General features: G+C 41.0%; 1 protein-coding gene across 2 annotated transcripts in view; it reads right to left on the bottom strand.

Annotated features, from left to right (window-relative positions):
- The window catches only part of PPP3CA (protein phosphatase 3 catalytic subunit alpha), a 200,779-nt gene that overhangs the window by 107,560 nt on the left and 72,933 nt on the right, over positions 1–20,286 (bottom strand). For both annotated transcript variants that reach the window (XM_054824466.1, XM_054824465.1), the window contains exon 2: positions 9,538–9,738. In XM_054824466.1, the coding sequence (XP_054680441.1) occupies positions 9,538–9,738 (201 nt within the window). The remainder of the gene's footprint in view (positions 1–9,537; positions 9,739–20,286) is intronic.

The following is a 20,286-nucleotide window of genomic DNA, read 5'->3' on the forward strand; positions in this document are numbered from 1 at the left end:
CAGAAGCTGCAGGCATCTAGGCTTCAAAGCATCATGAAAGGTTTTAGACCTGGGAGTCTGAAGACACCAGCGACTCAGGACAAAGTTTTACAATTTGATCATATAAATGCTTTTTTTCACAACACATAAGTAAATATTTTAGTTATAACAGGGTCCTGGAAATTCAATAGTTTCCTCAACAGTAATCATGGTACATTAGGTTTAGAGTATAAATTAAATTACTTAAGTGTGAAATAGAGAAGTTTTTAAATAAAATTGCTTTTACTGAAATACTCATACTATGCTGGAATTCTATCTTAAACTGTTCCAAAGGTAAAAGTCAGAAAGAACTGTCTTAGTTTGACTCTCCAATTGCATCAGATCATTTACATGTGTGCTACAGTTTGATGCAATTTTAAACATTATTGCCTTTTTACTATAATGTAGACATAAATACTTTTATTAGCTTGCCTTAGCATTGATCACTTTAGCTAGAAATTCTTGCTGTTTACAAAACTTTAACTTGCACAGCACTAGCAACATACTAATATTATTTTCTGCTAGCAAATGAGAGAAATTGGGAAAAGGAAAAATGTATGTGGACCAGGAGGAAATGTTCAGGCCCAGGAGACCCTACCATCCCATGGAATAATGTACCCAGAGAACATCTGGAAGCCGCAAAGATCATAATGGCACATGCTGGCAGGAAAGGGTTTTTTCCTCTATAGTTTTTGTGGACCTAGAATGCACCAAAAGTTTCTGAAAGTCACCAGAGTTACTGCAGATATTCATAGAACAGTTTGGGTTGGAAGGGACCTCAAAGATCATCTAGTTCCAACCCCCCTGCCATGGGCAGGGACACCCTCCACTAGACCACGTTGCCTGAAGCCTCATCCAACCTGGCCTTAAACACTTCCAGGGAGGGGGCATCCACAACCTCTCTGGGCAACCTGTTCCAGTGCCTCACCACCCTCATCATGAAGAATTTCTTCCTCACGTCTAATCTAAATATACCCCCCTTCAGCTTAAGTCCATTACCCCTTGTCCTATCACTCCATGCCCTTGTAACCAGTACCCCTCCAGATTTCCTGTAGGCCTCCTTCAGGTGCTGGAACGCTGCAATAAGGTCTCCCCAGAGCCTTCTCTTCTCCGGGCTGAACAACCCCAACTCTCTCAGCCGGGCTTCACAGGAGAGGTGCTCCAGCTCTCTGATCAGCTTCATGGCCCTCCTCTGGACTTGCTCCAACAGGTTCACATTGTCCTTATGTTGGGGACCCCAGAGCCGAACACGGTACTCCACGTGGGGTCTCACAAGAGAGGAGTAGAGGGGCAGAATCGCCTCACTCAACCTGCTGGTCACTCTTCTTTTGATGCAGCCCAGGATACAACTGGCTTTCTGGGCTGCAAGAGCACATTACTAGGTCACACTGAGCTTCTCATCTACCAACACCCCCAAGCCCTTCTCCTCAGGGCTGCTCTCAATCCATTCTCTGCCCAGCCTATAGTCGTGCTTGGGATTGCCCTGACCCATGTGCAGAACCTTGCACTTGGCCTTGTTGAACTTCATGCAGTTCTTATGGGCCCACCTCTTCAGCCTGTCAAGGTCCCTCTGGATGGCATCCCTTCCCTCCCGCATGTTGACCGCACCACAGAGCTTGGTGCTGTTGGCAAACTTGCTGAGGGTGCACTCAATCCCATTGTCCGTGTCACTAACAAAGGATGTTAAACAGCGCTGGTCCCAATACTGACCCCTGAGGAATGCCACTTGTCACTGGTCTCCACTTGGACATTGAGCTGGTGACTGCAATTCTGAGTGCAACCATCCAGCCAATTCCTTATCCACCACGTGGTCCATCCATCAAATCCACGTGTCTCCAATTTATAGACAAGGATGTCGTGTGGGACAGTGTCAAATGCCTTGCACAAGTCCAGGTAGATGACATCTGTCGCTCTTCCCTTATCCACCAGTGCTGTAACCCCATCATAGAAGGCCACCAAATTTGTCAGGCATGATTTGCCCTTAGTGAAGCCATGTTGGCTGTCACCAATCACCTCCTTGTTTTCCATGCACTCTAGCATTGTTTCCAGGAGGATCTGCTCCATGATCTTGCCAGGCAGCACAGAGGTGAGACTGACTGGCCTTGTAGTTCCCCAGGCCTTCCTTTTTTCCCTTTTCAAAAATGAGGGTTATGTTTGCCCTTTTTCAGTCAGTGGGAAATTCACCAGACTGCCACGACTTCTCAAATATCAGGGATAGTGGCTTAGCAACTTCATCCACCAGTGGATGCATCTCATCAGGTCCCATGGACTTGCACACCTGCAGGTTCCTTAGATGGTCTTGAACCTGATCTTCCTCTACAGTGGTTGGTTCTTCATTTGCCTTCTGTGACTTGGGTGGTGTGGCTAGAGCACTTGCTGGTGAAGACTGAGGCAAAAAAGTCGTTGAGTACCTCAGCCTTCTCCTTATCCTGGGTAACCAAGTCTCCTGTTTCCTTCTGGAGAGGGATCGCATTTTCCTTCATCTTCCTTTTATCACTGACATAACTATAGAAGCTTTTCTTGCTGCCCTTGACTTCCCTGGCCAGATTTAATTCTCCCAGCTTTAGCTTTCCTCACCTGATCCCTGGCAGCTCAGTTTCTCTGTATTTCTCCCAGGCTACCTGCCCTTGCTTCCACACTCTGTAAGCTTCCTGTTTGAGTTTGTCCAGAAGCTCCCTGTTCATCCATACAGGCCTCCTGGCATTTTTGCCTGACTTCCTCTTTGTTGGGATGCATCGCTCCTGAGCTTGGAGGAAGTGATCCTTGAATACTAACCAGCTTTCTTGGGCCCCTCTTCCCTCCAGGGCTTTGTCTCATGCTATTGTACCAAGCAGATCCCTGAAGAGGTCAAAGTCTGCTCTCCTGAAGTCCAAGGTAGTGAGCTTGCTGTGCACCCTCCTTGCTGCCCTGAGGATCTTGAACTCCACCATTTCATGGTCACTGCAGCCAAGGCTGCCCATGAGCTTCACATTCACCACCAGCCCCTCCTTGTTGGTGAGAACAAGGCCCAGCATGGCACCTCTCCTCATTGGCTCCTCTATCGCTCTAAGGAGGAAGTTACTACTGACGCATTCCAAGAACCTCCTGGATTGCTTATGACCTGCTGTGTTGTCCCTCCAACAGATATCAGGGTGGTTGAAGTCCCCCATGAGGGCCAGGGCTTGTGAATGTGAGGCTGCTCCTATCTGTCTATAGAGGGTCTTGTCCACTAAGTGTTCCTCGTTGGGTGGCCTGTAGCAGACCCCCACTATAACGTCACCTGTCCCTGCTCTCCCTTTAATCCTGATCGGTAAGCTCCCGGTTGGCTCTTCATCCATCACCAGGCAGAACTCCTTGCACTCCAGTTGGTCACTGACCTGGAGTTGTCCGTTGTTCCCACACAGGCTATCCCCAGATGCCTACAACCTCTCCCCCAACCATCAATTTAGAGTTCAAATTGCAAAAGCTCTCAGCATGCTCACTACAGTACAAACAATTCAAGTATTTAAATTATATTTCCATACCACTGTGACATTCAACAAAGCCAATGTAATCTTTCCCCCAAAGGCACTACAATGAAGCTGCAAGTGGGTATATTCTCCCTTAGCGTGCACAAGGTTAGTACTTATGTACTTATTGGAAGCACACACACCCCCTACCTACCTTGCGCTATGTGATGCAAAGGTAATAGCAAGGAAGGCTCTGCGAGCAGCAATGGTTTCCTTGCATCTATCACATCCGTAAACGTGGGAGCTGCAAAAACCAGGACTAGTAGAGGAAAACAATATGACCAAGGAAAAGACTTGCAGAGACCGAGACACTTTCCCTTCCTTTTGTAAAGTTTCTACACTGCAACGGTAAGCTTTTATTCTGTCTTCATCCAGTGCTCACCTATCTTCACATACCAAGCTGCATGCACCTGGCATTTCAGAAAGCTTTGAAGACAGGATAGCACAGTTGGGGCTTTCTCAATGAAGCACGTGAAGGTTTAGAACAAGAGTATATACTTGTTTTACCTGTTTTCCGTTTTTTTTCTAAATGAGGGACTGACAGATGCCGCCCCCTGTGCCTGCACACGTCCTGGCTATTGTCACCAGGCCAAAAACTGTTGTCATTGCCACTGTTGGTGGTGGCACCCATGCAAACAGAATTGAGGACTTCTCTACGCAGGCAGCTGTCTGGGTAACGTTCCTATGTTTCGTGTAAGTACCATATGCAAAAAAGCACACATTTATAAAGATGCATATGACTTAAGCTTTTATGTTCTTAGTTTACTAGCGGAAACTCTTGTAAAAAAAAATGGGCAGAGACTAACCAAACGGAGCGCATACTGAGTATACAAAATGAGAGCTGTCATGTTACAGGGAGAAACAGAGCACGTGAGAATTACTTTTAAAGTAGATATCAACAGAGGAAAAAAAGACTTACCTTAAAAACACCAATACACATCTCTTACAAGCTTTCTTACTTGTGCAGTCCTATGTGCAAGAGATATTATGCTATTTTCATTCAGTATCTGTAAATCTAACAATATCCCCAAGAAACATAATCCAAAAGGTAAAAGCAAAGACACAATGATAGATATTAGACCAAACATACCACTTAGAATTCTAGGTCTACCCTGTAGTTAAGTATGTCATTTAGGGAGGTAACTAAAAACACATAAAAGTTAAGGCGGGAAGTTCATCTAGCACAACCTACTCTGCTCAAATCAGGGCCAACTTCAAAATTAGATCTAGCTGCAAAGCTGGAATTGGCTGTTGTCATCAACTACTTTGCTGTTGAAATCGAATTCTGTAATATGACCTTTGGGTTCTTATATTTTAATCCCAGCCCCTCTTGTAGCTGGTAATTTTGCAGATGTTGGAAAACAACAATTTATCATGTTTCAAAAGTGCGTGTTTGGTTGCTTTGAGAAGGACCAGTGAACTGAGGCCCATTAATGTCAATAAATCATACACCTAGTAATTAAAGTGAATACCACAAATGTTGACAAAAAAAGAAGTCCATATTTAAGATGTGACAGAATTAAGATTTCAGGTACAGCCTCTCTTGCATATGCATTATGCTACAAATTCCTTAATTATATAGTCACTTTCTGCTCTTTTCCATGCAGTGGACAGAACGAACCATACTCATGCAGCGAGCAACTTTCAAGTCGTGTTCTCTTCACTTGTGTGAAATATGCTTTAGTTACAAAACTTCTACAAACCTTACTCTGAAGACAGCGTGATCAGCTTGCTCACATACTTTCAACACCACTCAGTATAGCAGTATCTCATCACTTCAAAAGATATGTATGAATTATGGTCTTCAAAATACAGCGAGCTAAAGGGTCCATTTTACAGACTGAGAGCCAAGCAAGGCAACATTGCCATCAAGGGCTTTACGTAAACCCCAAAGAACTTATCATTTTATAGATAATTTATAGATATTATAGATAATCAATTTATAGATAATTCTATAATATACAGAGGTATACACATATACTCACGCACAGAGAAAGTTACCCATGCACGGAGGTCAAAGGGACACATGCTCGGCATGTAGTTAGGTGTGTTCAGTACTTAAGAACAGCAGATTTTAGATCTGAAGTGAGTGCCCATAAAAACAAGCAGGGAATTAGTCAGTCCTCATGCAAAGGGTAGTGGCGTGGTATGTTACTTGCCCAGAATCACTCTGTATAGTAATGAACCTATATAATAAGGCCACATAAAGCTATCCAGGCAATCAGAAATCTGGCATTCCCAACTGTTCTTTGAAGTGTGACTTCAGTAAATATTGCCATCAGGGAGGTTCAGAGATACACTTCCTTAGCCTTCTAGAAAAAAAAAACCCAATTAAAAATGAGCCAATTTCTCAATGTGTCATTATACTGTTATGAACATAAAACAGGACTGGAAATTCTAAGGCTGCCATAGACACATCTTTCCTCTGAACACTGAACAGCTGTAGTGTAGTGGTAGATGAACCTCATTAAACCCACAAGCTTAAGACAAAGACCACATGCCTCCAAGAGAAGAGGGTATAGACGAAGAAGTCGGGAACAATCCATCTGTGGAAGGTGGCTTCCTGTCCCCTTGCTGCCTGCCCATTCCATGGTGGGTGAAGGTTGGCATGGACATTGCCCGTGGTGCTGCAGGCAACTGGAAAGCATCCTGGTAGCCCAGGGTGCCTGGCTCGCTTCTTCCCCACACTGGAAACCCAGGTGACCCCACAATCCTTGTACCAGCCCCTCACTGCTGCCAGTCAAGAGACAGGTCTGTACTGGTACCACAGCCATCACTCTGCAGCCAGGCCCCACTCCACCATGTGCCCCTTCACCTTCCAGACCAGGTGTCTTGCCCAGCTAGCCCCAATACCCTGTCAACCTCCTGCTCATCTTCCTTCTTTGCCTGCCCAGTTATCTTCTGTTAACCTCTGACTCAGCCTCTTGGCCATTTCCTTGTCTCCCAAGCTTTTCACCTCTATCGCATATTCTTGTCTTGAAGTCAAGTGGCCAGTCTCAACCACCTCCTTGTCATCTGCTGAGCAGCCCTTGTCACCATTTTTCATCCCTACTTTCAGTCTTCGCCTCAATACACTCACTTTTTTTGACCCAATTCTCTCCATCCTTCCCAACTCACATTAACAAGTCAAGACAAATCTGCCTCAACGCTTCCCAGGTGCAAGAAGAGTCCTGATAGCAGAGGACTTGGAGTGTCATCTTAGTTCAGGCTCTGTTCAGACTCATAGCCAGGGAACAGCAGCCCTCCGTAACAACTGCAGGAATAGTTCAACTCGGATGTAAGCCAGAACTGTAGCAAACTGTGCGTGCACGTACATATGTATGTAGCAAACAACGAGAATTAGAGCTAAGGTTGCAATGAATTCATCAGCAATACTTCAAAAGGCTTATAACCTTGCCAAATTTGAAAACAAAATGTATTAACTCAAAATGACAATCACATCGGTGCCTCCAGCTAACCACTGACACCAAAAAAGTTTTATACTTAAATGTCAAATAATGGCTTGTGCATTCCACAGTAAGGCTCTTTGCATGCCTCCCCCCCATTATACAAACCATCTTCTATGTACCCACTTTATTTCACATGACTTTGCTTATAAACAGAACTCTGATATTTTTGCTGAGGACAATTATCTCACCTCTTAAAACAAACAAAAGAGAAATTTCAAACTAAGGGATGGCTGCACAAGGCTTTAAGAAAAAACTTTTCACGTTCTTTAGTATTTATCAAGTATATCACTGTACTAATCCACAGTGCTCTTACTTCAAGAGTTATGATCTTCTATCTCTCTTCTTTCTGATGACTACCATCCCATTAACCAGCTACAGGGATATATGTTTCTAAAAAATGAATGCATCTCCTACAAAGGATCCCATATTAATGATTTATGACTGTCACTCTTCAACAAGACTGCTTGTCATGTCTAAAATCTAAAATTTTCTTCTCCACTCTCAGTGATTTTGTTTGTTCTTCCATAAGTTTGAAAAAAGCTTTCCTCTACTCCATAGTTCTTTCCTGATTGCCTGTACACCTTGCACTTCTATCACATCATCGGTCAATTGATAGTCTCTTTATCCAGTCACCTGCTGTCATACTACTCGTACAAAGAAAATTGTCAGGCCCACAAAAACATGCCTCACAAGACTTCCCAACCTCCCCTTCACAATTTATTTTCTTTTCTTCCTTTTGATGATCACTCTCAATAACTCCAGCTTTCATGTTTGTTCATACAGAACATTAGCACTTCTCAGCTACCCCGCTAACAAGCATTAGGAGCCCAGCTTTCCTACGCTAGCTTAAAAGAGAGTAGCTACCAGCCACCCTGAAGAATGCTGCAGTATCACAATCACTGCGTGAGAATAATTTCAAAAGCAGGAACAAAGCAAGATGTAGGCTCAACTGAAAAAAAGAATCAAAGACTTAAATTACACCAGTGTTATACAACGGGGTAACCTTCAGGAAATTAATCTCCAAAATGTAATTCAGAACAATTCCAATACCTTCAAAAGCATTTAAGAAATAATTTTTAAAGGGAAAAATTCAAAAGAGAGAGGGAACATTAAACATGGACTTATGGAAATCAGTTGGGACACAACACACCAGACCTGTCCTCCTACAGTCTACATCTCTCAATGGAATAAAAAAAAAAAAAACCCCACTCAAAAAAACCAAAAAGAGAAAATCCACAGAAAGGTAGAATTTCTGCATGTCTGCCACTCAGTTATGGACAATGGTATTGCACTTCTATGTCTTCTTCCATTTATCCTGAAGTGTCAGAGAAAATGTCTATAGAACTTTATTTTCAGTCTGCTTGGGGGATCCTTTTGTTCATCCTATTTCCTTTATTCATCCATGAGCTGCAACATGATTGACATCTTTTCCATGAGAATTGTAAGGCAGCATGACAAGCTAATTATTACATAAAAGATGATACATATTACCTCTACAGGTCAAGGTACAATCCCCTATTTAGATGTCATTTTTAAAATTACAAGATTTAATAATTTATGCATCATTCTAGTCCAGACACTAGGCTCTTCAGTTTCAGAAGATTCCTGAAAATGAAGGTTTTGCTTCTTACGTGTAGTTTTTGCTGAATGCTACCAGTACTGATAATAAAGATTGGTAACCCTTCTTCTGCAGCAGATGAACCTATTTCTTTTTGTTTCTGGAGAGCCCTGACAAAAGTAAAAGTGACAAAAGTGACAGAAAGCACTTCTTAAATGAAGTTTTATAGCTTGGTTTCATAGTTTAAACTGGCTAGAATTAGTTATCTTTTGCCCCACAGCTAACTTTGTATGCCACTGATCGATTTCTTGCCAAAAATGCATTCATATCTGATAACAGCAAAACAGGGAGGAGGCACATTAGAGCAAGCAAATGCATTCATACGTTCAGAATGCAGTCGGAGGCAGGAGACAATTAGAGAAGGAAATTCAAAGTATAAGGCATTTCCTGAGGATTAATGAGTGGGTGGTAGTGTTTGATAGTCAAGGGCAGGATGGGTTCTGCAACCAGCAACATTCATTAATCCCCCAGGCAACACAAACTGGGATTCTGCTAATTTTTTCTTCCTTTTTGCTGCACTCGTTATTTTCCTTAGCATTTAATTAAAATTTTCATTTACCCTGACACCATTGTTCCTTCAGAGCCCAACGCTCTCTGTATGTCTGAACAGTGCTACTATGGTAAATGACATCTATAAAATTATGGAATTAATACCTGGTGCAAAAGGCCAGGTAACTTTTCAAGTTTAAGAAAGTTCTTCTAATCTTCTCCTAAAGACTAAAAATGTTCGCTGCCTTAGAAGCAGAAAGGGCTCAGCAGATGTGATCCTTTCCTCTAATTTACAAGCTGCTTGATGGCCTCCATTATCCTAGTGGTAGCAGACAAAGAGAGAATCAAGTATTGGAGAGAATAAATGATTTTCAAGCTGCCTTTCCACTCCTTAGGAAGCCACGTACACTAATGTATTACTTAACATGTCCCAAACTAGCAACCATCCCCTCCATCATCATAACTCCATACTAACCTGTGACTGGTGCATCTATGTCCAGCAAATTTTTTTCCTGGCGGAGGATTGAAGCTCCCTCTGTTATTATTCTCAAAGCAACGCTCTCTTCCAGTCTCCCTTCTTTCATGAGGTGTGCCTTTAAGATATCCACACGGGGTTTTCCATCATTATCAAACACTTCCTTAGCTGTGAGCCGATGACTTGGAGGAAATGGGACAGCTGAGTGGAAAAACACAAAAAAATCCGGTCACTTTTTACAGTAAAGCCTCTATTACTGATAACGACACATTTCAAGAGACATTTCTGCTGCAAAAGAGTGTTAACATGAATTTTCTACTGCCTCTTATAATTTGTGGTTTAAATTGTACATGGATTATCAAAGATACTATTACAGCACGTGTATTCTGCAGGCGACATTATTCATGCATGCAAGAACAACTAATTCATGATTATAAAAAATTGAGAGGAAGATGTAGGCTATATTTACAGGTAGATACATTCAAACAAGCCCCCCAAAAGGCATGGGAATATCAGAGAAAGAAGGGAATGAAGCTTAAACTGCTCTAGTAGCACTAGAGAACATTGATATAATGCTCCCTTCCATTAAGAGCATAAACTGCACAAACAAGTGCAATATTTAATTTCCGTGCATGGACATGCATAGATACACTCCAATTAAAATGCTAAAATCCAAGACAGACCTCTCTCTGATGACTTGGGGTAGGGGGATGGAAGATGTCTTCCCCGTATAAGTAATAGTTAGCTACGCAAGATACATTTGAAACCCATCAAAGCACGCCTGAGTGCCAAACAGACCGCTCCAGCAAAGGCAGGGCAGAGGACGCATCAGACTGAAGTTAGAAATAAATGAATAAATAGGCAGGTTGCCCTAGCAACACAGCAGCGACTAGCGAGCTGCGTACTGCCGTCACGCAAGGTCTGAGGTGTACAGCAAACTTCAGATGCTCCCGCTCTCCTGCAGCCAGCTGGAGCGAGAAGGCTCGGAGGTGATGCTGTCGGCTGCCAGGATGAGGCTGGAGCATTATCCCAGCTTAACCCCCTTTCCCTTGCAGTTCAATCGGAGTGGCATTAGGCATCGCCTGCCTCACCAGCCACGGGGTAATTATACCGATTCCCTGCCACAGCTCGGAGAGCTCGGAGCGGGAAGAGGAGGTGGCCACAGAGCTGGTCTAGGCTGGCCGCATCCGCAGTGCAACCCCGTCCCTGCCAAAGGGCCTTGTGTCCCGCGGAGCATCTTACTGGCAGCTCCGTCACATCATGAGACACGAAACCCTAACGCAGAGGATCAATGTATCTGTTAGCTTCGATTTTCTTCTCATTTCAGAATCAGTGTACTTCAGGAACAGCCCACACATCATTTAAAGTCCAAGCAAAGAACTCTTCACTTACACAACCAGAAGTAATAGAGCAGATAATAAACAACTTTACTTTGTGCATTTATTTTCCACAGATATTTTAAACACAAACATCTTCAGAAAATGCCTTTTTCTGCCTTTTGGGGTTTTTTGGCTCAATTTTTTTTTCTTTTTGTTGTCCTAGTTCCAGTAGCCCATTCACTGAAATAGTCTAGTGTGGATTAATGAATGTGGGTCTTTGCAATACACTGAAGCCCGACTGCTCTTGGACTTAAACATGGGACAAAAGGAGGAGAAGATGAAAGTTTATGACATTACCGGGATTCTCCTGAAGCAGTGACACCTACAACCAACAATGAAGTTAAAACACAGCCCTCAGCTCTGGAAAGCCCTGCCACAGATCCGTGATAATCCTACTCAATCGACAAGAACTCCTGGATGGCTTTAAATTAGCTTATGTTTTGAATGATAAGTTTATGTTTCTATGATAAAAGGTAGGCTGTTAAAGACCAAAATCTCACCCCGCTTTTCGCATCTACTGCAGTTAAGACTATCCCATGACACTCACAAAAATGAGGTTATACGCTTTGTCAATCTTTCACAGATATCTGTCACAGACCCTCAAAAGCAAGACAGCTATATGCATGAGCTATAAACAATTCATGATGCAACATAGAAAAAGAATAATCACTGCAAGAAAAAGGAAGGCGAATGAGGACTCAGCAGTTCTCCAAGCCTCTATTCTCCTTCTGCAGGAAAAAAAAACCAACAAAGAAACCCCCAACCAAAATAAACAAGCAAACAAAAAAAAAACCCACCTAAAAAATCCCAAAACCAAAACCAACCAAACCAAAAACCTGGTCCTTCCTAATGATCCCGCATATCCTGAATGGAGGAAGGAGAAGAGGGAAACGTTGTTACTTATTTCCAATCAGTTTGGCTGGAAGAAGCACGTACCATTAGCTTGCATTCTTTTGCAAGACAATCGCCTCTGTTCTTCCCCAAAGGTATCACGGTATAAAAACCTATAGAGCACACTATTACTTTGAGGTAACTACCATATATTCACGTATGCTGAAAGGAGATTTTTACATTTATAAAGACAGAGCAAAACAGACAAGCAAGCAAGCAAGAGCTATGAAATGTTACCTACTGATTAAGAGAAAAATATGGCCTACACTGCAGCACTGTAAGAGCTCTGCAGGCAGATTTCTAACAAACATGTACCAGTGGCTAATTAAAGAAAAAAATATACTGTTCCAATAGCAGGTGATTAATGATTAATTAGCAAAAACATGAGCGACTGAATAGAGCACAAATTGCACCTTCCATTATGAGAATATTAATTTTGTATGTACACATACACAGAGCTTCCACAGAAGAACAATGCAAGAAATGATCATGTTCATGTGGAAGTCAGTTAAACATCATTCTTTACTGGTATCACCCCACAGATGCCTGGATCAACCAAAATCCTTTTATAAATATAACAAACATTTAATTTCCATTGCTTTATATATAGAAATGTTACCATCTGAATACACAAGTATCCGTCAGCTTCTCCATACCTGCTTTTTTCTGCTGCTTTTTTTAAACCTATGCTATTAGTGCTTGCAACGACTCTTTCTCTCCCAGTGGTTTTGCTTTTTTCAGAAAAAACCCCAAGGACCTCATCAGACAGCAACTGTGCACATAGCATCACAACAGGGAAGAGCACGGAGTTGGGAGAGGAGCCCACCAGGGAGAGGCAGGAGGAGGAAGGAGCGGTGGGTTGAAGTGCCAGCACCGAGCTCCTTGCCACGGGGCACAGGCTCAGGGATGTTTTTGTAAAAAGATGTCGGAATCCGTATTAAGCAAAGGCCATAAAAAAAGGGAGAGGCGTTAAAATTTGCACGTACATACCACATGTATTTTTAGGAAGTTTAGTGACAAATCCCACTACAAGACAACCACACAAGAAAGCCATACGCACTCATCCATTCTATGTAAAACATAAAACCTGGACTGGTCTCCACCTCTGTTTACATTTATTTATTCGTATTGGCATTAAAAAACCAAAACCAAAACCAACCAACTGCTCACACCAGGTGAAATACTACCCTGGTGGTTTGGTCATAAAACACAGACCACAACAAAAAGCAAAGAAACAAAGTTTTTAACCCTTTACTTCAGCCTGTCAGTAGCATCCTCCCAAGATCTGAAAACACAAGAAAATATTCTTTAACCACTTACTGTTGTTTTTTTTTCTTGTGCTATCAGGTCTCTTGAGCATGTTCCAGCAAATGGAGAAAAAGATCAACCTGCTATTTTACAGTTCTTGCAGACTCCTGCAAAACCCATCTTACCAATAACACAGCCACTGCAAAGGTCAGACACATCGTTACTGTTTCTCTCAAATATTAAGCAGCCTCTCTAGAACAAATAAATAAACCATAAAGAGCTGTGCTTAATTAGGGTGGACCATGTGTGCACACATAAATAAAATACAAGCATGCAGCAAAGCCAGCATTATTTTGTTTATGTATTATTCATTTAAAAATGAAGCTGTACACTAAATTAATACTCTCAGAGGAGGCTGCCCATAAGAAAAACTATCTTTCATCAATATTCAAGTTCCTTGCAAATTATCTCCCTTTGTAATGCTTGTCCTGTAATTTCATATAACTTTATGCTGTAGGTCTGTATGTAACTATGTTTATAGCACACCATACTTCTATGAAAAATAAATACTTTCCTCTTCATTTGTAAGGGAAAACACACCAATAACTATCATCATCTCAATAACCCAACGCACTGCATTCCTCTGATGGCAATTTGCAATTCGGCATTTTGAGAAACATTTTCACTATAGCTGTAGCTAGAACACAAGTTATTAACAAACAGGTCAACACTTACTCTACACATGCAAAAAAATCAGGTCACTCGGCAGCTTTATTTTTTTTTTAAGTCTACTTATTCGTAATCTTCAGACTTAGGATACGTAATATTTTTCCCAACTCAAACTCCAACAAAACTGTATTTTTGAAAGCCAGGAACATTTTTAATAGCCAACTAACACTTTTTGCTGGCTGACTTTGAAAATCTACTCCCATTTTACAATGTGGTTGAACACATGGCACATTCTTGGGCATTCCTCCTGAACAGTAACAACATCCATACTGGAGTATTTACTGTTTAAGCAGAGTTCTGTATTTCTGTACCATGCCGCATCTGAGCAAAGCTACACTCCAGTATATAAAGCAGCAGCCAAAGATCAACCTTTTGACCTAATGGCAGTAGTTTAATACTGCATAACTCTGATCATGTTCCTGTACGGTTGCCTACAAATTTCTGGCTCTACAGGGTTACTATGAACCAAAAAGGAAAGAATGACGAATTTTTTTTTTTTTTTTTTTTTCCCCCCAAGAACACTACTTACTTCAGGTGACAGATGGGAACAAGAGGCTGAGTCACTCCCATCCACAGCTGCTAAGGGGAGCAGAGCAAAGCCTCCCAGGCAGCGCAGAGCTCACCAAAGCAGTGGGAAAGGGAAAGGGCGCTGCCAAAAAAGCTCAGCCACGCAGGACATCGAGTTCTCGCGGAACAAGAAAGTTCCATGTGGAAGCACACGAACGATGCTTTCATCTCCGTGCACAAGTTATTCGGTGACAGATTCACCGTTCAAACACACTGAATTACTGGGATCTTTTTTTAACCTACACCTTTTTTCTTAGTAGGTGTTCTTTAGGAATAGTATACAGAAGGGTGAGTTAGAAGAGAAAATTTCTTTTTGATATAAAAAAGTCTACTATAGCATTCCGGATGTGTGCAATTTCTTACTAGTTTTTTGTCCACTTGAATTTTAGACAGGAAAATATGTCCCTACCCAGTAAAAAAAAAAAATCCAACTAATTATATGACAGTGTAAGATTCAAACCAAATTTTTCTCAGTGCAACTCATTCTTTTATTTTCCAACAAAAATGATCAGATTTCATTTTACATTAGGTCCTTTTATTAAGAGTAGGCACAGGCAATGTAAAGCCTGCCTGGTAGCTATTCCTGATTCAGAAACATCACTGGAATTAGCAACCCCTTTCTAAAAGGTCAAACTTCCATGTGCCATTTTAAGACATGATGTATTTGAGGACCTTTTTTTTTTTTTTTTTTTTTTACTAAATCTGTTCGCTGGATTTTTGCTAAAGAATTTGACAAAACTTAATAATTGTTGATATGATGAAAGTGTTGGAAATTAAAATCTGGAAAATAAATTTGCAATATAAAAATAATATGAACCTATGAGGATTCCTATAGAAATTTAGCATTATTTTTTCTCCCCGGCCAAGAACTTGCAGTGTAATTGAAAGTGCTCATCTCAGTTGTATTTGTTTAAAGACTTAATTAAATCAACATCACTCAAGAACCAGGTATGTTGCTTCACAGACAGCTGAGGGTTACACTGGACAGATATGTCAGCTGGCAGTGTGGAAAACAGGCCACGTGAGAAGAGGCAATAGCACCCCTGTGACCCAGGAAAAACCATTATCAATAGACTTGGCAGTCAGTTGTGGTAAAAATGGTCAGTATTTACCCAAGATCACTGACTCATCTTCATGTATCATGAGCATCCTTCTCAAAGAACAGTTGGGGGCAATAAAACCCACCACAAAAGAGCTGCTTAATTGCTGTTGAAGTCATTAACGAATTCCAGTCCTTGGTTCAGAAGGTACTACAGGTTGGCAAGGAAACTGCTTCACTGAAGACTGAGATGAGCCTTGCTAGCATCATTTCTTGATGTATGAAGGCTCAAAATAAAAAAAAATAAAAGATAAAATAACAAAGACACTTCATCAAATATCCCAGCTCTGCAGACTATTTTTTAATATCTTCTGACATTTCAGTCATAACTGGAGAACAGCAAAGACCTAATTGCCTCGAAGCTTGCCTAACTTTGGACAGAGGCTATGCTAGGAAGGTGTTTGTAAAAGGAAGGGATATGTCAATTGTGTAGCGTTCCCAACACATTTCCAAGTAGTTTCCAGATGCTACGGCACTTGATGTGGCCTTCCAATCGGTACGCTTCACACCTTTCTTTACTCCTCATGTGAAATGTCCCACCTAAGCCAACCGATTCAAGCACCTTGCAAGTAGTCCTCATGTAGCATGACTCTGGGATACCTATGGGAAGCAAATCCTTTACACAAAACACTTTTGCTGGATTTGAGCCTCAAATTCGCAGAGGAAAGATTAAGTCTCATTGCCCTGCTGCTTTACAGGGGAAAGCTGCACCCGACCCGCTGCGAAGCAGGGCCTGCACATTGTGCCCGGAGCTATTTCGTTACCTCTCAATGATGCGGATACGTTTTTGACAGGATAATCTTGTCTTAACTACCTCCGTCATTTCAATAAGCACGCAGGGACCTTTTTGCAAATGGATCAGTGGTACAGCAGAGAGGAAGGGCACCAAAAGTCACTGTTAACTTGGAACCACAGAACTGGGCTGAAATCCTGTCATTTCTGTGAAATTACCCAGCTGAGGTAAGAGGGTATTTTCAGCGTCCTCAGATCTGAATTCCTAACAGTATCTTTCCACAGTCACCTGTTCTCTGAGCTGCTGGGCAAAGAGGATTAAGGGCTGCCCCTTCCCACCACTTCAGGAACAGGTATGATCTTTTCATTACATTACTGGCCTTCTCCAGAATATACAGCACCTAACAAGAAGAAAAGTATAGAGCAAGACTTTTCTTCAACTCTTTAAAAGAACATAGCCAATCTCCTCATAAACTCAGGTCAAATTACACGTCAAAAGAACAACCATAAGTAGCTATGTCACCTAAAGTGACCACACAGACGCACAAAAATATCCATTAAAAAAACCCAAAAAACCACTCACCAATATAAGATTTGATGTTCTTTATATTCACCACAGGAAACCTTAAAAACCCTAAAGAAGAATCCACACAATGGAGTTCTTCAGAAGGGTTAAGGCAGTGACACATTATTCTTACTCTGAAGTGTAATAAAACACACAAAGGACTGGATAAAAACACGAAATTCTCTTGGCTGCTTGACTTTCATCTGGTGAATTGATTGACACATACCCATCCCAAGCACTCTGCACACATTTATAATAAAGTGTTGATGTCAGTAACACGCACAAATTTGGATTACTGTAACCAGTCAAATCTAACACTAATCTTCAATCATTATCAAACAATCAGCAATAAAAATGTTTTTCACTTTCTCAAAAAAATCTGAAAAAAATAATCACAGGAAAACTTTTGCAGAAAACCATTTACAGGAAACAGACACATCAGAAAGTGTATCGTAAGAACCCAGGAAAAGGTATGGGTTGGAAAGGAAAGGAGGTACACTTTAAAAAGAGCTGCCTAAAAAAAAAGCCTCATAATTCCAATGAATGTGTCTGAAATATACAGTCATGTGTTTATTTACTAACAGCATTCCCAGAGTTGACATTGGCCAACTACTGGAATAAGCAAACAAATCCTACCAGTCTTATAAGAGCACAAAGCAACGTGCATCCCTATAAAATATCACAAAAACATATTCTTTCCCTGTGTTTGAGATCATACGCAAGTATCTGACATTTATTATCTCCTCCTGTCCACAGGGGGAAAAAAAAAAAAAGGCTACAAAATAAAATAGAGAGGAAAAATTCAGTTTAACGGGAAATATTCCCAGTTAGGACCAACACATACAGTTAAAACTGGAAAATGTGATTGTAGCTTCCTGGCCTCATCAGCAAAGTTTGTTTTTCTACTTTGTGTGTTACACCCAAGTTTTTCCATAGGCCCCCAACTGCATACTGTTGAGCTTTGTTTTTATTAGCTTTTGGAACAGAGAACAATAATTATCCAGAGTTTAAATTCCTTTATAGGAGCAATTCATTTGGAGAAAACAAAGTCGGGGGAAAAATCCCTGTAACAATGGAAAATACCAAAGGTCTTCCAAGATTTAGATAAGGAATCAGGCGCACTCCTCCATCCCTCAAAATACTTGAGTGATGGGTAATTTCTTCTCTATAGTAAGACTTAGCTATTGTTCCTAATTGGAAACGATTCGGAAGTGATTGCATATGAAAGTATTTCAAATATATTGGGGAAAAAAATAATTCATTCTAGGACCATAATACCCTTCAGGTGTCAATACAGATTTACGGCACCATTTTCTTCTGACTCTCCAGTTCAACCTACTTCAGTTAGTTGACACTACCACATTTCAGTCTCTTATCTGGCAACGTAGCTAAAAGGAGCACTGCAGACCATTCTTCACAGAGAAATTGAGGTCTTAGACCCTCTCACACCTTTTGAGCATAATGGGATAATGTTACCAAGTTTGGTCAGAAATCAGCTTAGCTTTGAGGTCTACCTCAAAGTCTCCAGTGACATGCAAAAGGGCAGAAAAGCAAACATCCTTTCTTTTCCAAAGCTGCTCCAGCAGGAAGAGATTCAAATACAACAAAGATTCAGCATCCAAAAATTGACCACTGACCACGGTTTGGCACTAGTCAAACAAATTTATTAAAACCAGTCCTAGAAGGAGAGATGAGGAAGTGCAGGTAAAACAACCTTTATTTGCAGATACTCTGTTTTCTAACACTGCTTAAATCTTACATTACAGAAGTTGTTCTGCTTAAATGTCAGCCTGGAGAAGTTGCTTCCTGGAACAAGAAACACCAGCTCACCTCTTGCTGCTATGAGAAAGTCATAGAGTCATTTTGGTTGGAAAAGACCTTTAAGATCATCAAGAAGCTATTCACCAGGCAGAGGAAATGGAAATTCCTGCTAGTGTTATAAAGTAATCCTCTAAAAAAAATAATAAAAAAATAAGTCTTATATTTCAAATTTATGATGTTTTGGCCTCTAGCAATCGCTATCTTGCCCAAAGAGCCTGCAGTCTACAGGGCAAAGACAAGGGGACAGGGACGGTAATAGAGCTTGCTAATTTACTGCCTGCATCTTCCAGGCTCTAAGATGCTTAAGCTTGCAAGTAGTATCTTTGAATTGTGCAAGTTTTAGTTTATTTAAAAATTTTCAAGAAAACAAACCTCGGGGAAAACAAACAAAAACCCCAAACACCTTACCTAAAAGCCTATAAATATCAGGATGTGAAGAACATTTAAAACATTGTCTGAACTATTCCATACGAACTAAATAAAAAAAAATCATGCTGATCTGTAAATATTAATGTGGTTTATTATTTTGCTGGTCATGAGACATGCAGTAAGTAGCAAATCTACACCAGCACTTCAAAAATCAGACTAGGCCAAAGCTGTATAAAGCCTTACAAATATAAATACGTGCATGGACTAAGTGCTATAAGATCCAAATTAACTTTAAAAAGTAGTTGGAAACAGCAGTTGATTGGTATTTTTTGCATCTTTTTGTTGTTGTTTTATTTTTATTATTTATTTTAATCCTGAACAGCTTTGCTTGTTTTAGTAGCATTTTTGCCTTTGACAGAAGTTTTACAATCGGCATACTTCTGCACAAGTGAATCTATACTGACTAATACTGGTTTGTGCTGTATGAGGAACTAGCAAGCTCTACACATTTTAGTGTGAAAAACATCATTTCAGAATTATACTAAAACTGAATTCTGCTTGTTCAGCCATAATCAAAAGACAGGAATCGCAGGATAGGCATAAAATAAAATGCACTTGATTGTAGAAGAAAACTAATTTGTGCCAGGTTACACCTATTACTGATCCAATATCAGCCCTTTCTTGTTTAGGGGTCAGGTCACGTACAACATAAAAAGGTACTAGTCATTTTTTTTTTTTTCCCTCTGCAGTTTAACAGCTAGACATTAATAGTCTTCACATCATGGTTTGGCTTTGTCTAGGTTAGGATTTAGGGACATACACATCACATTACACTGAGTCATATTAAAAACACACACACACACCCCCCAAAACCCCAAAGCATGGTTTTTACAGTAAATACCCAATGCAGTTTAAATGACTGGCTTCTCCTGGAACTGAACTTTAATCAACGCAACACACGCTCAGCCCAATTTGTTTCGTCTTGCCTGATATCGGAGATACTGCTTGCCAGTTCAAACTAATAGCCCGGTTCAAACCAGAACCTTTAAGAGGGAAATTCAGCCCTCCATCTTCAGACAGGGCGTGAGCAGAAGGCAAAGAGTGCGTGAGCCCCCCACCAGCCCCGTAAGCGACGGTGCCTTTCGCTCCCCGTTGAAAAGAATCGAAACTCTTCAGCACATTGTATGAACCGATTCCCAACAACAACTTGTTCTTCTTCCAACATGCTCAAAGAACTAGTTTTCTTGTGATGTTATTACAGTTTGCATAGACCAGTGCTAAAGATTATGGACCACATTCATCACCGCGCTATGCCGCTGTAATTCCATTAAACAAGTGTTCTTTCTAAT

The sequence above is a fragment of the Grus americana genome, chromosome 4 (genome assembly GCF_028858705.1).
Source record: "Grus americana isolate bGruAme1 chromosome 4, bGruAme1.mat, whole genome shotgun sequence".
Taxonomy (NCBI): Eukaryota; Metazoa; Chordata; class Aves; order Gruiformes; family Gruidae; genus Grus; species Grus americana.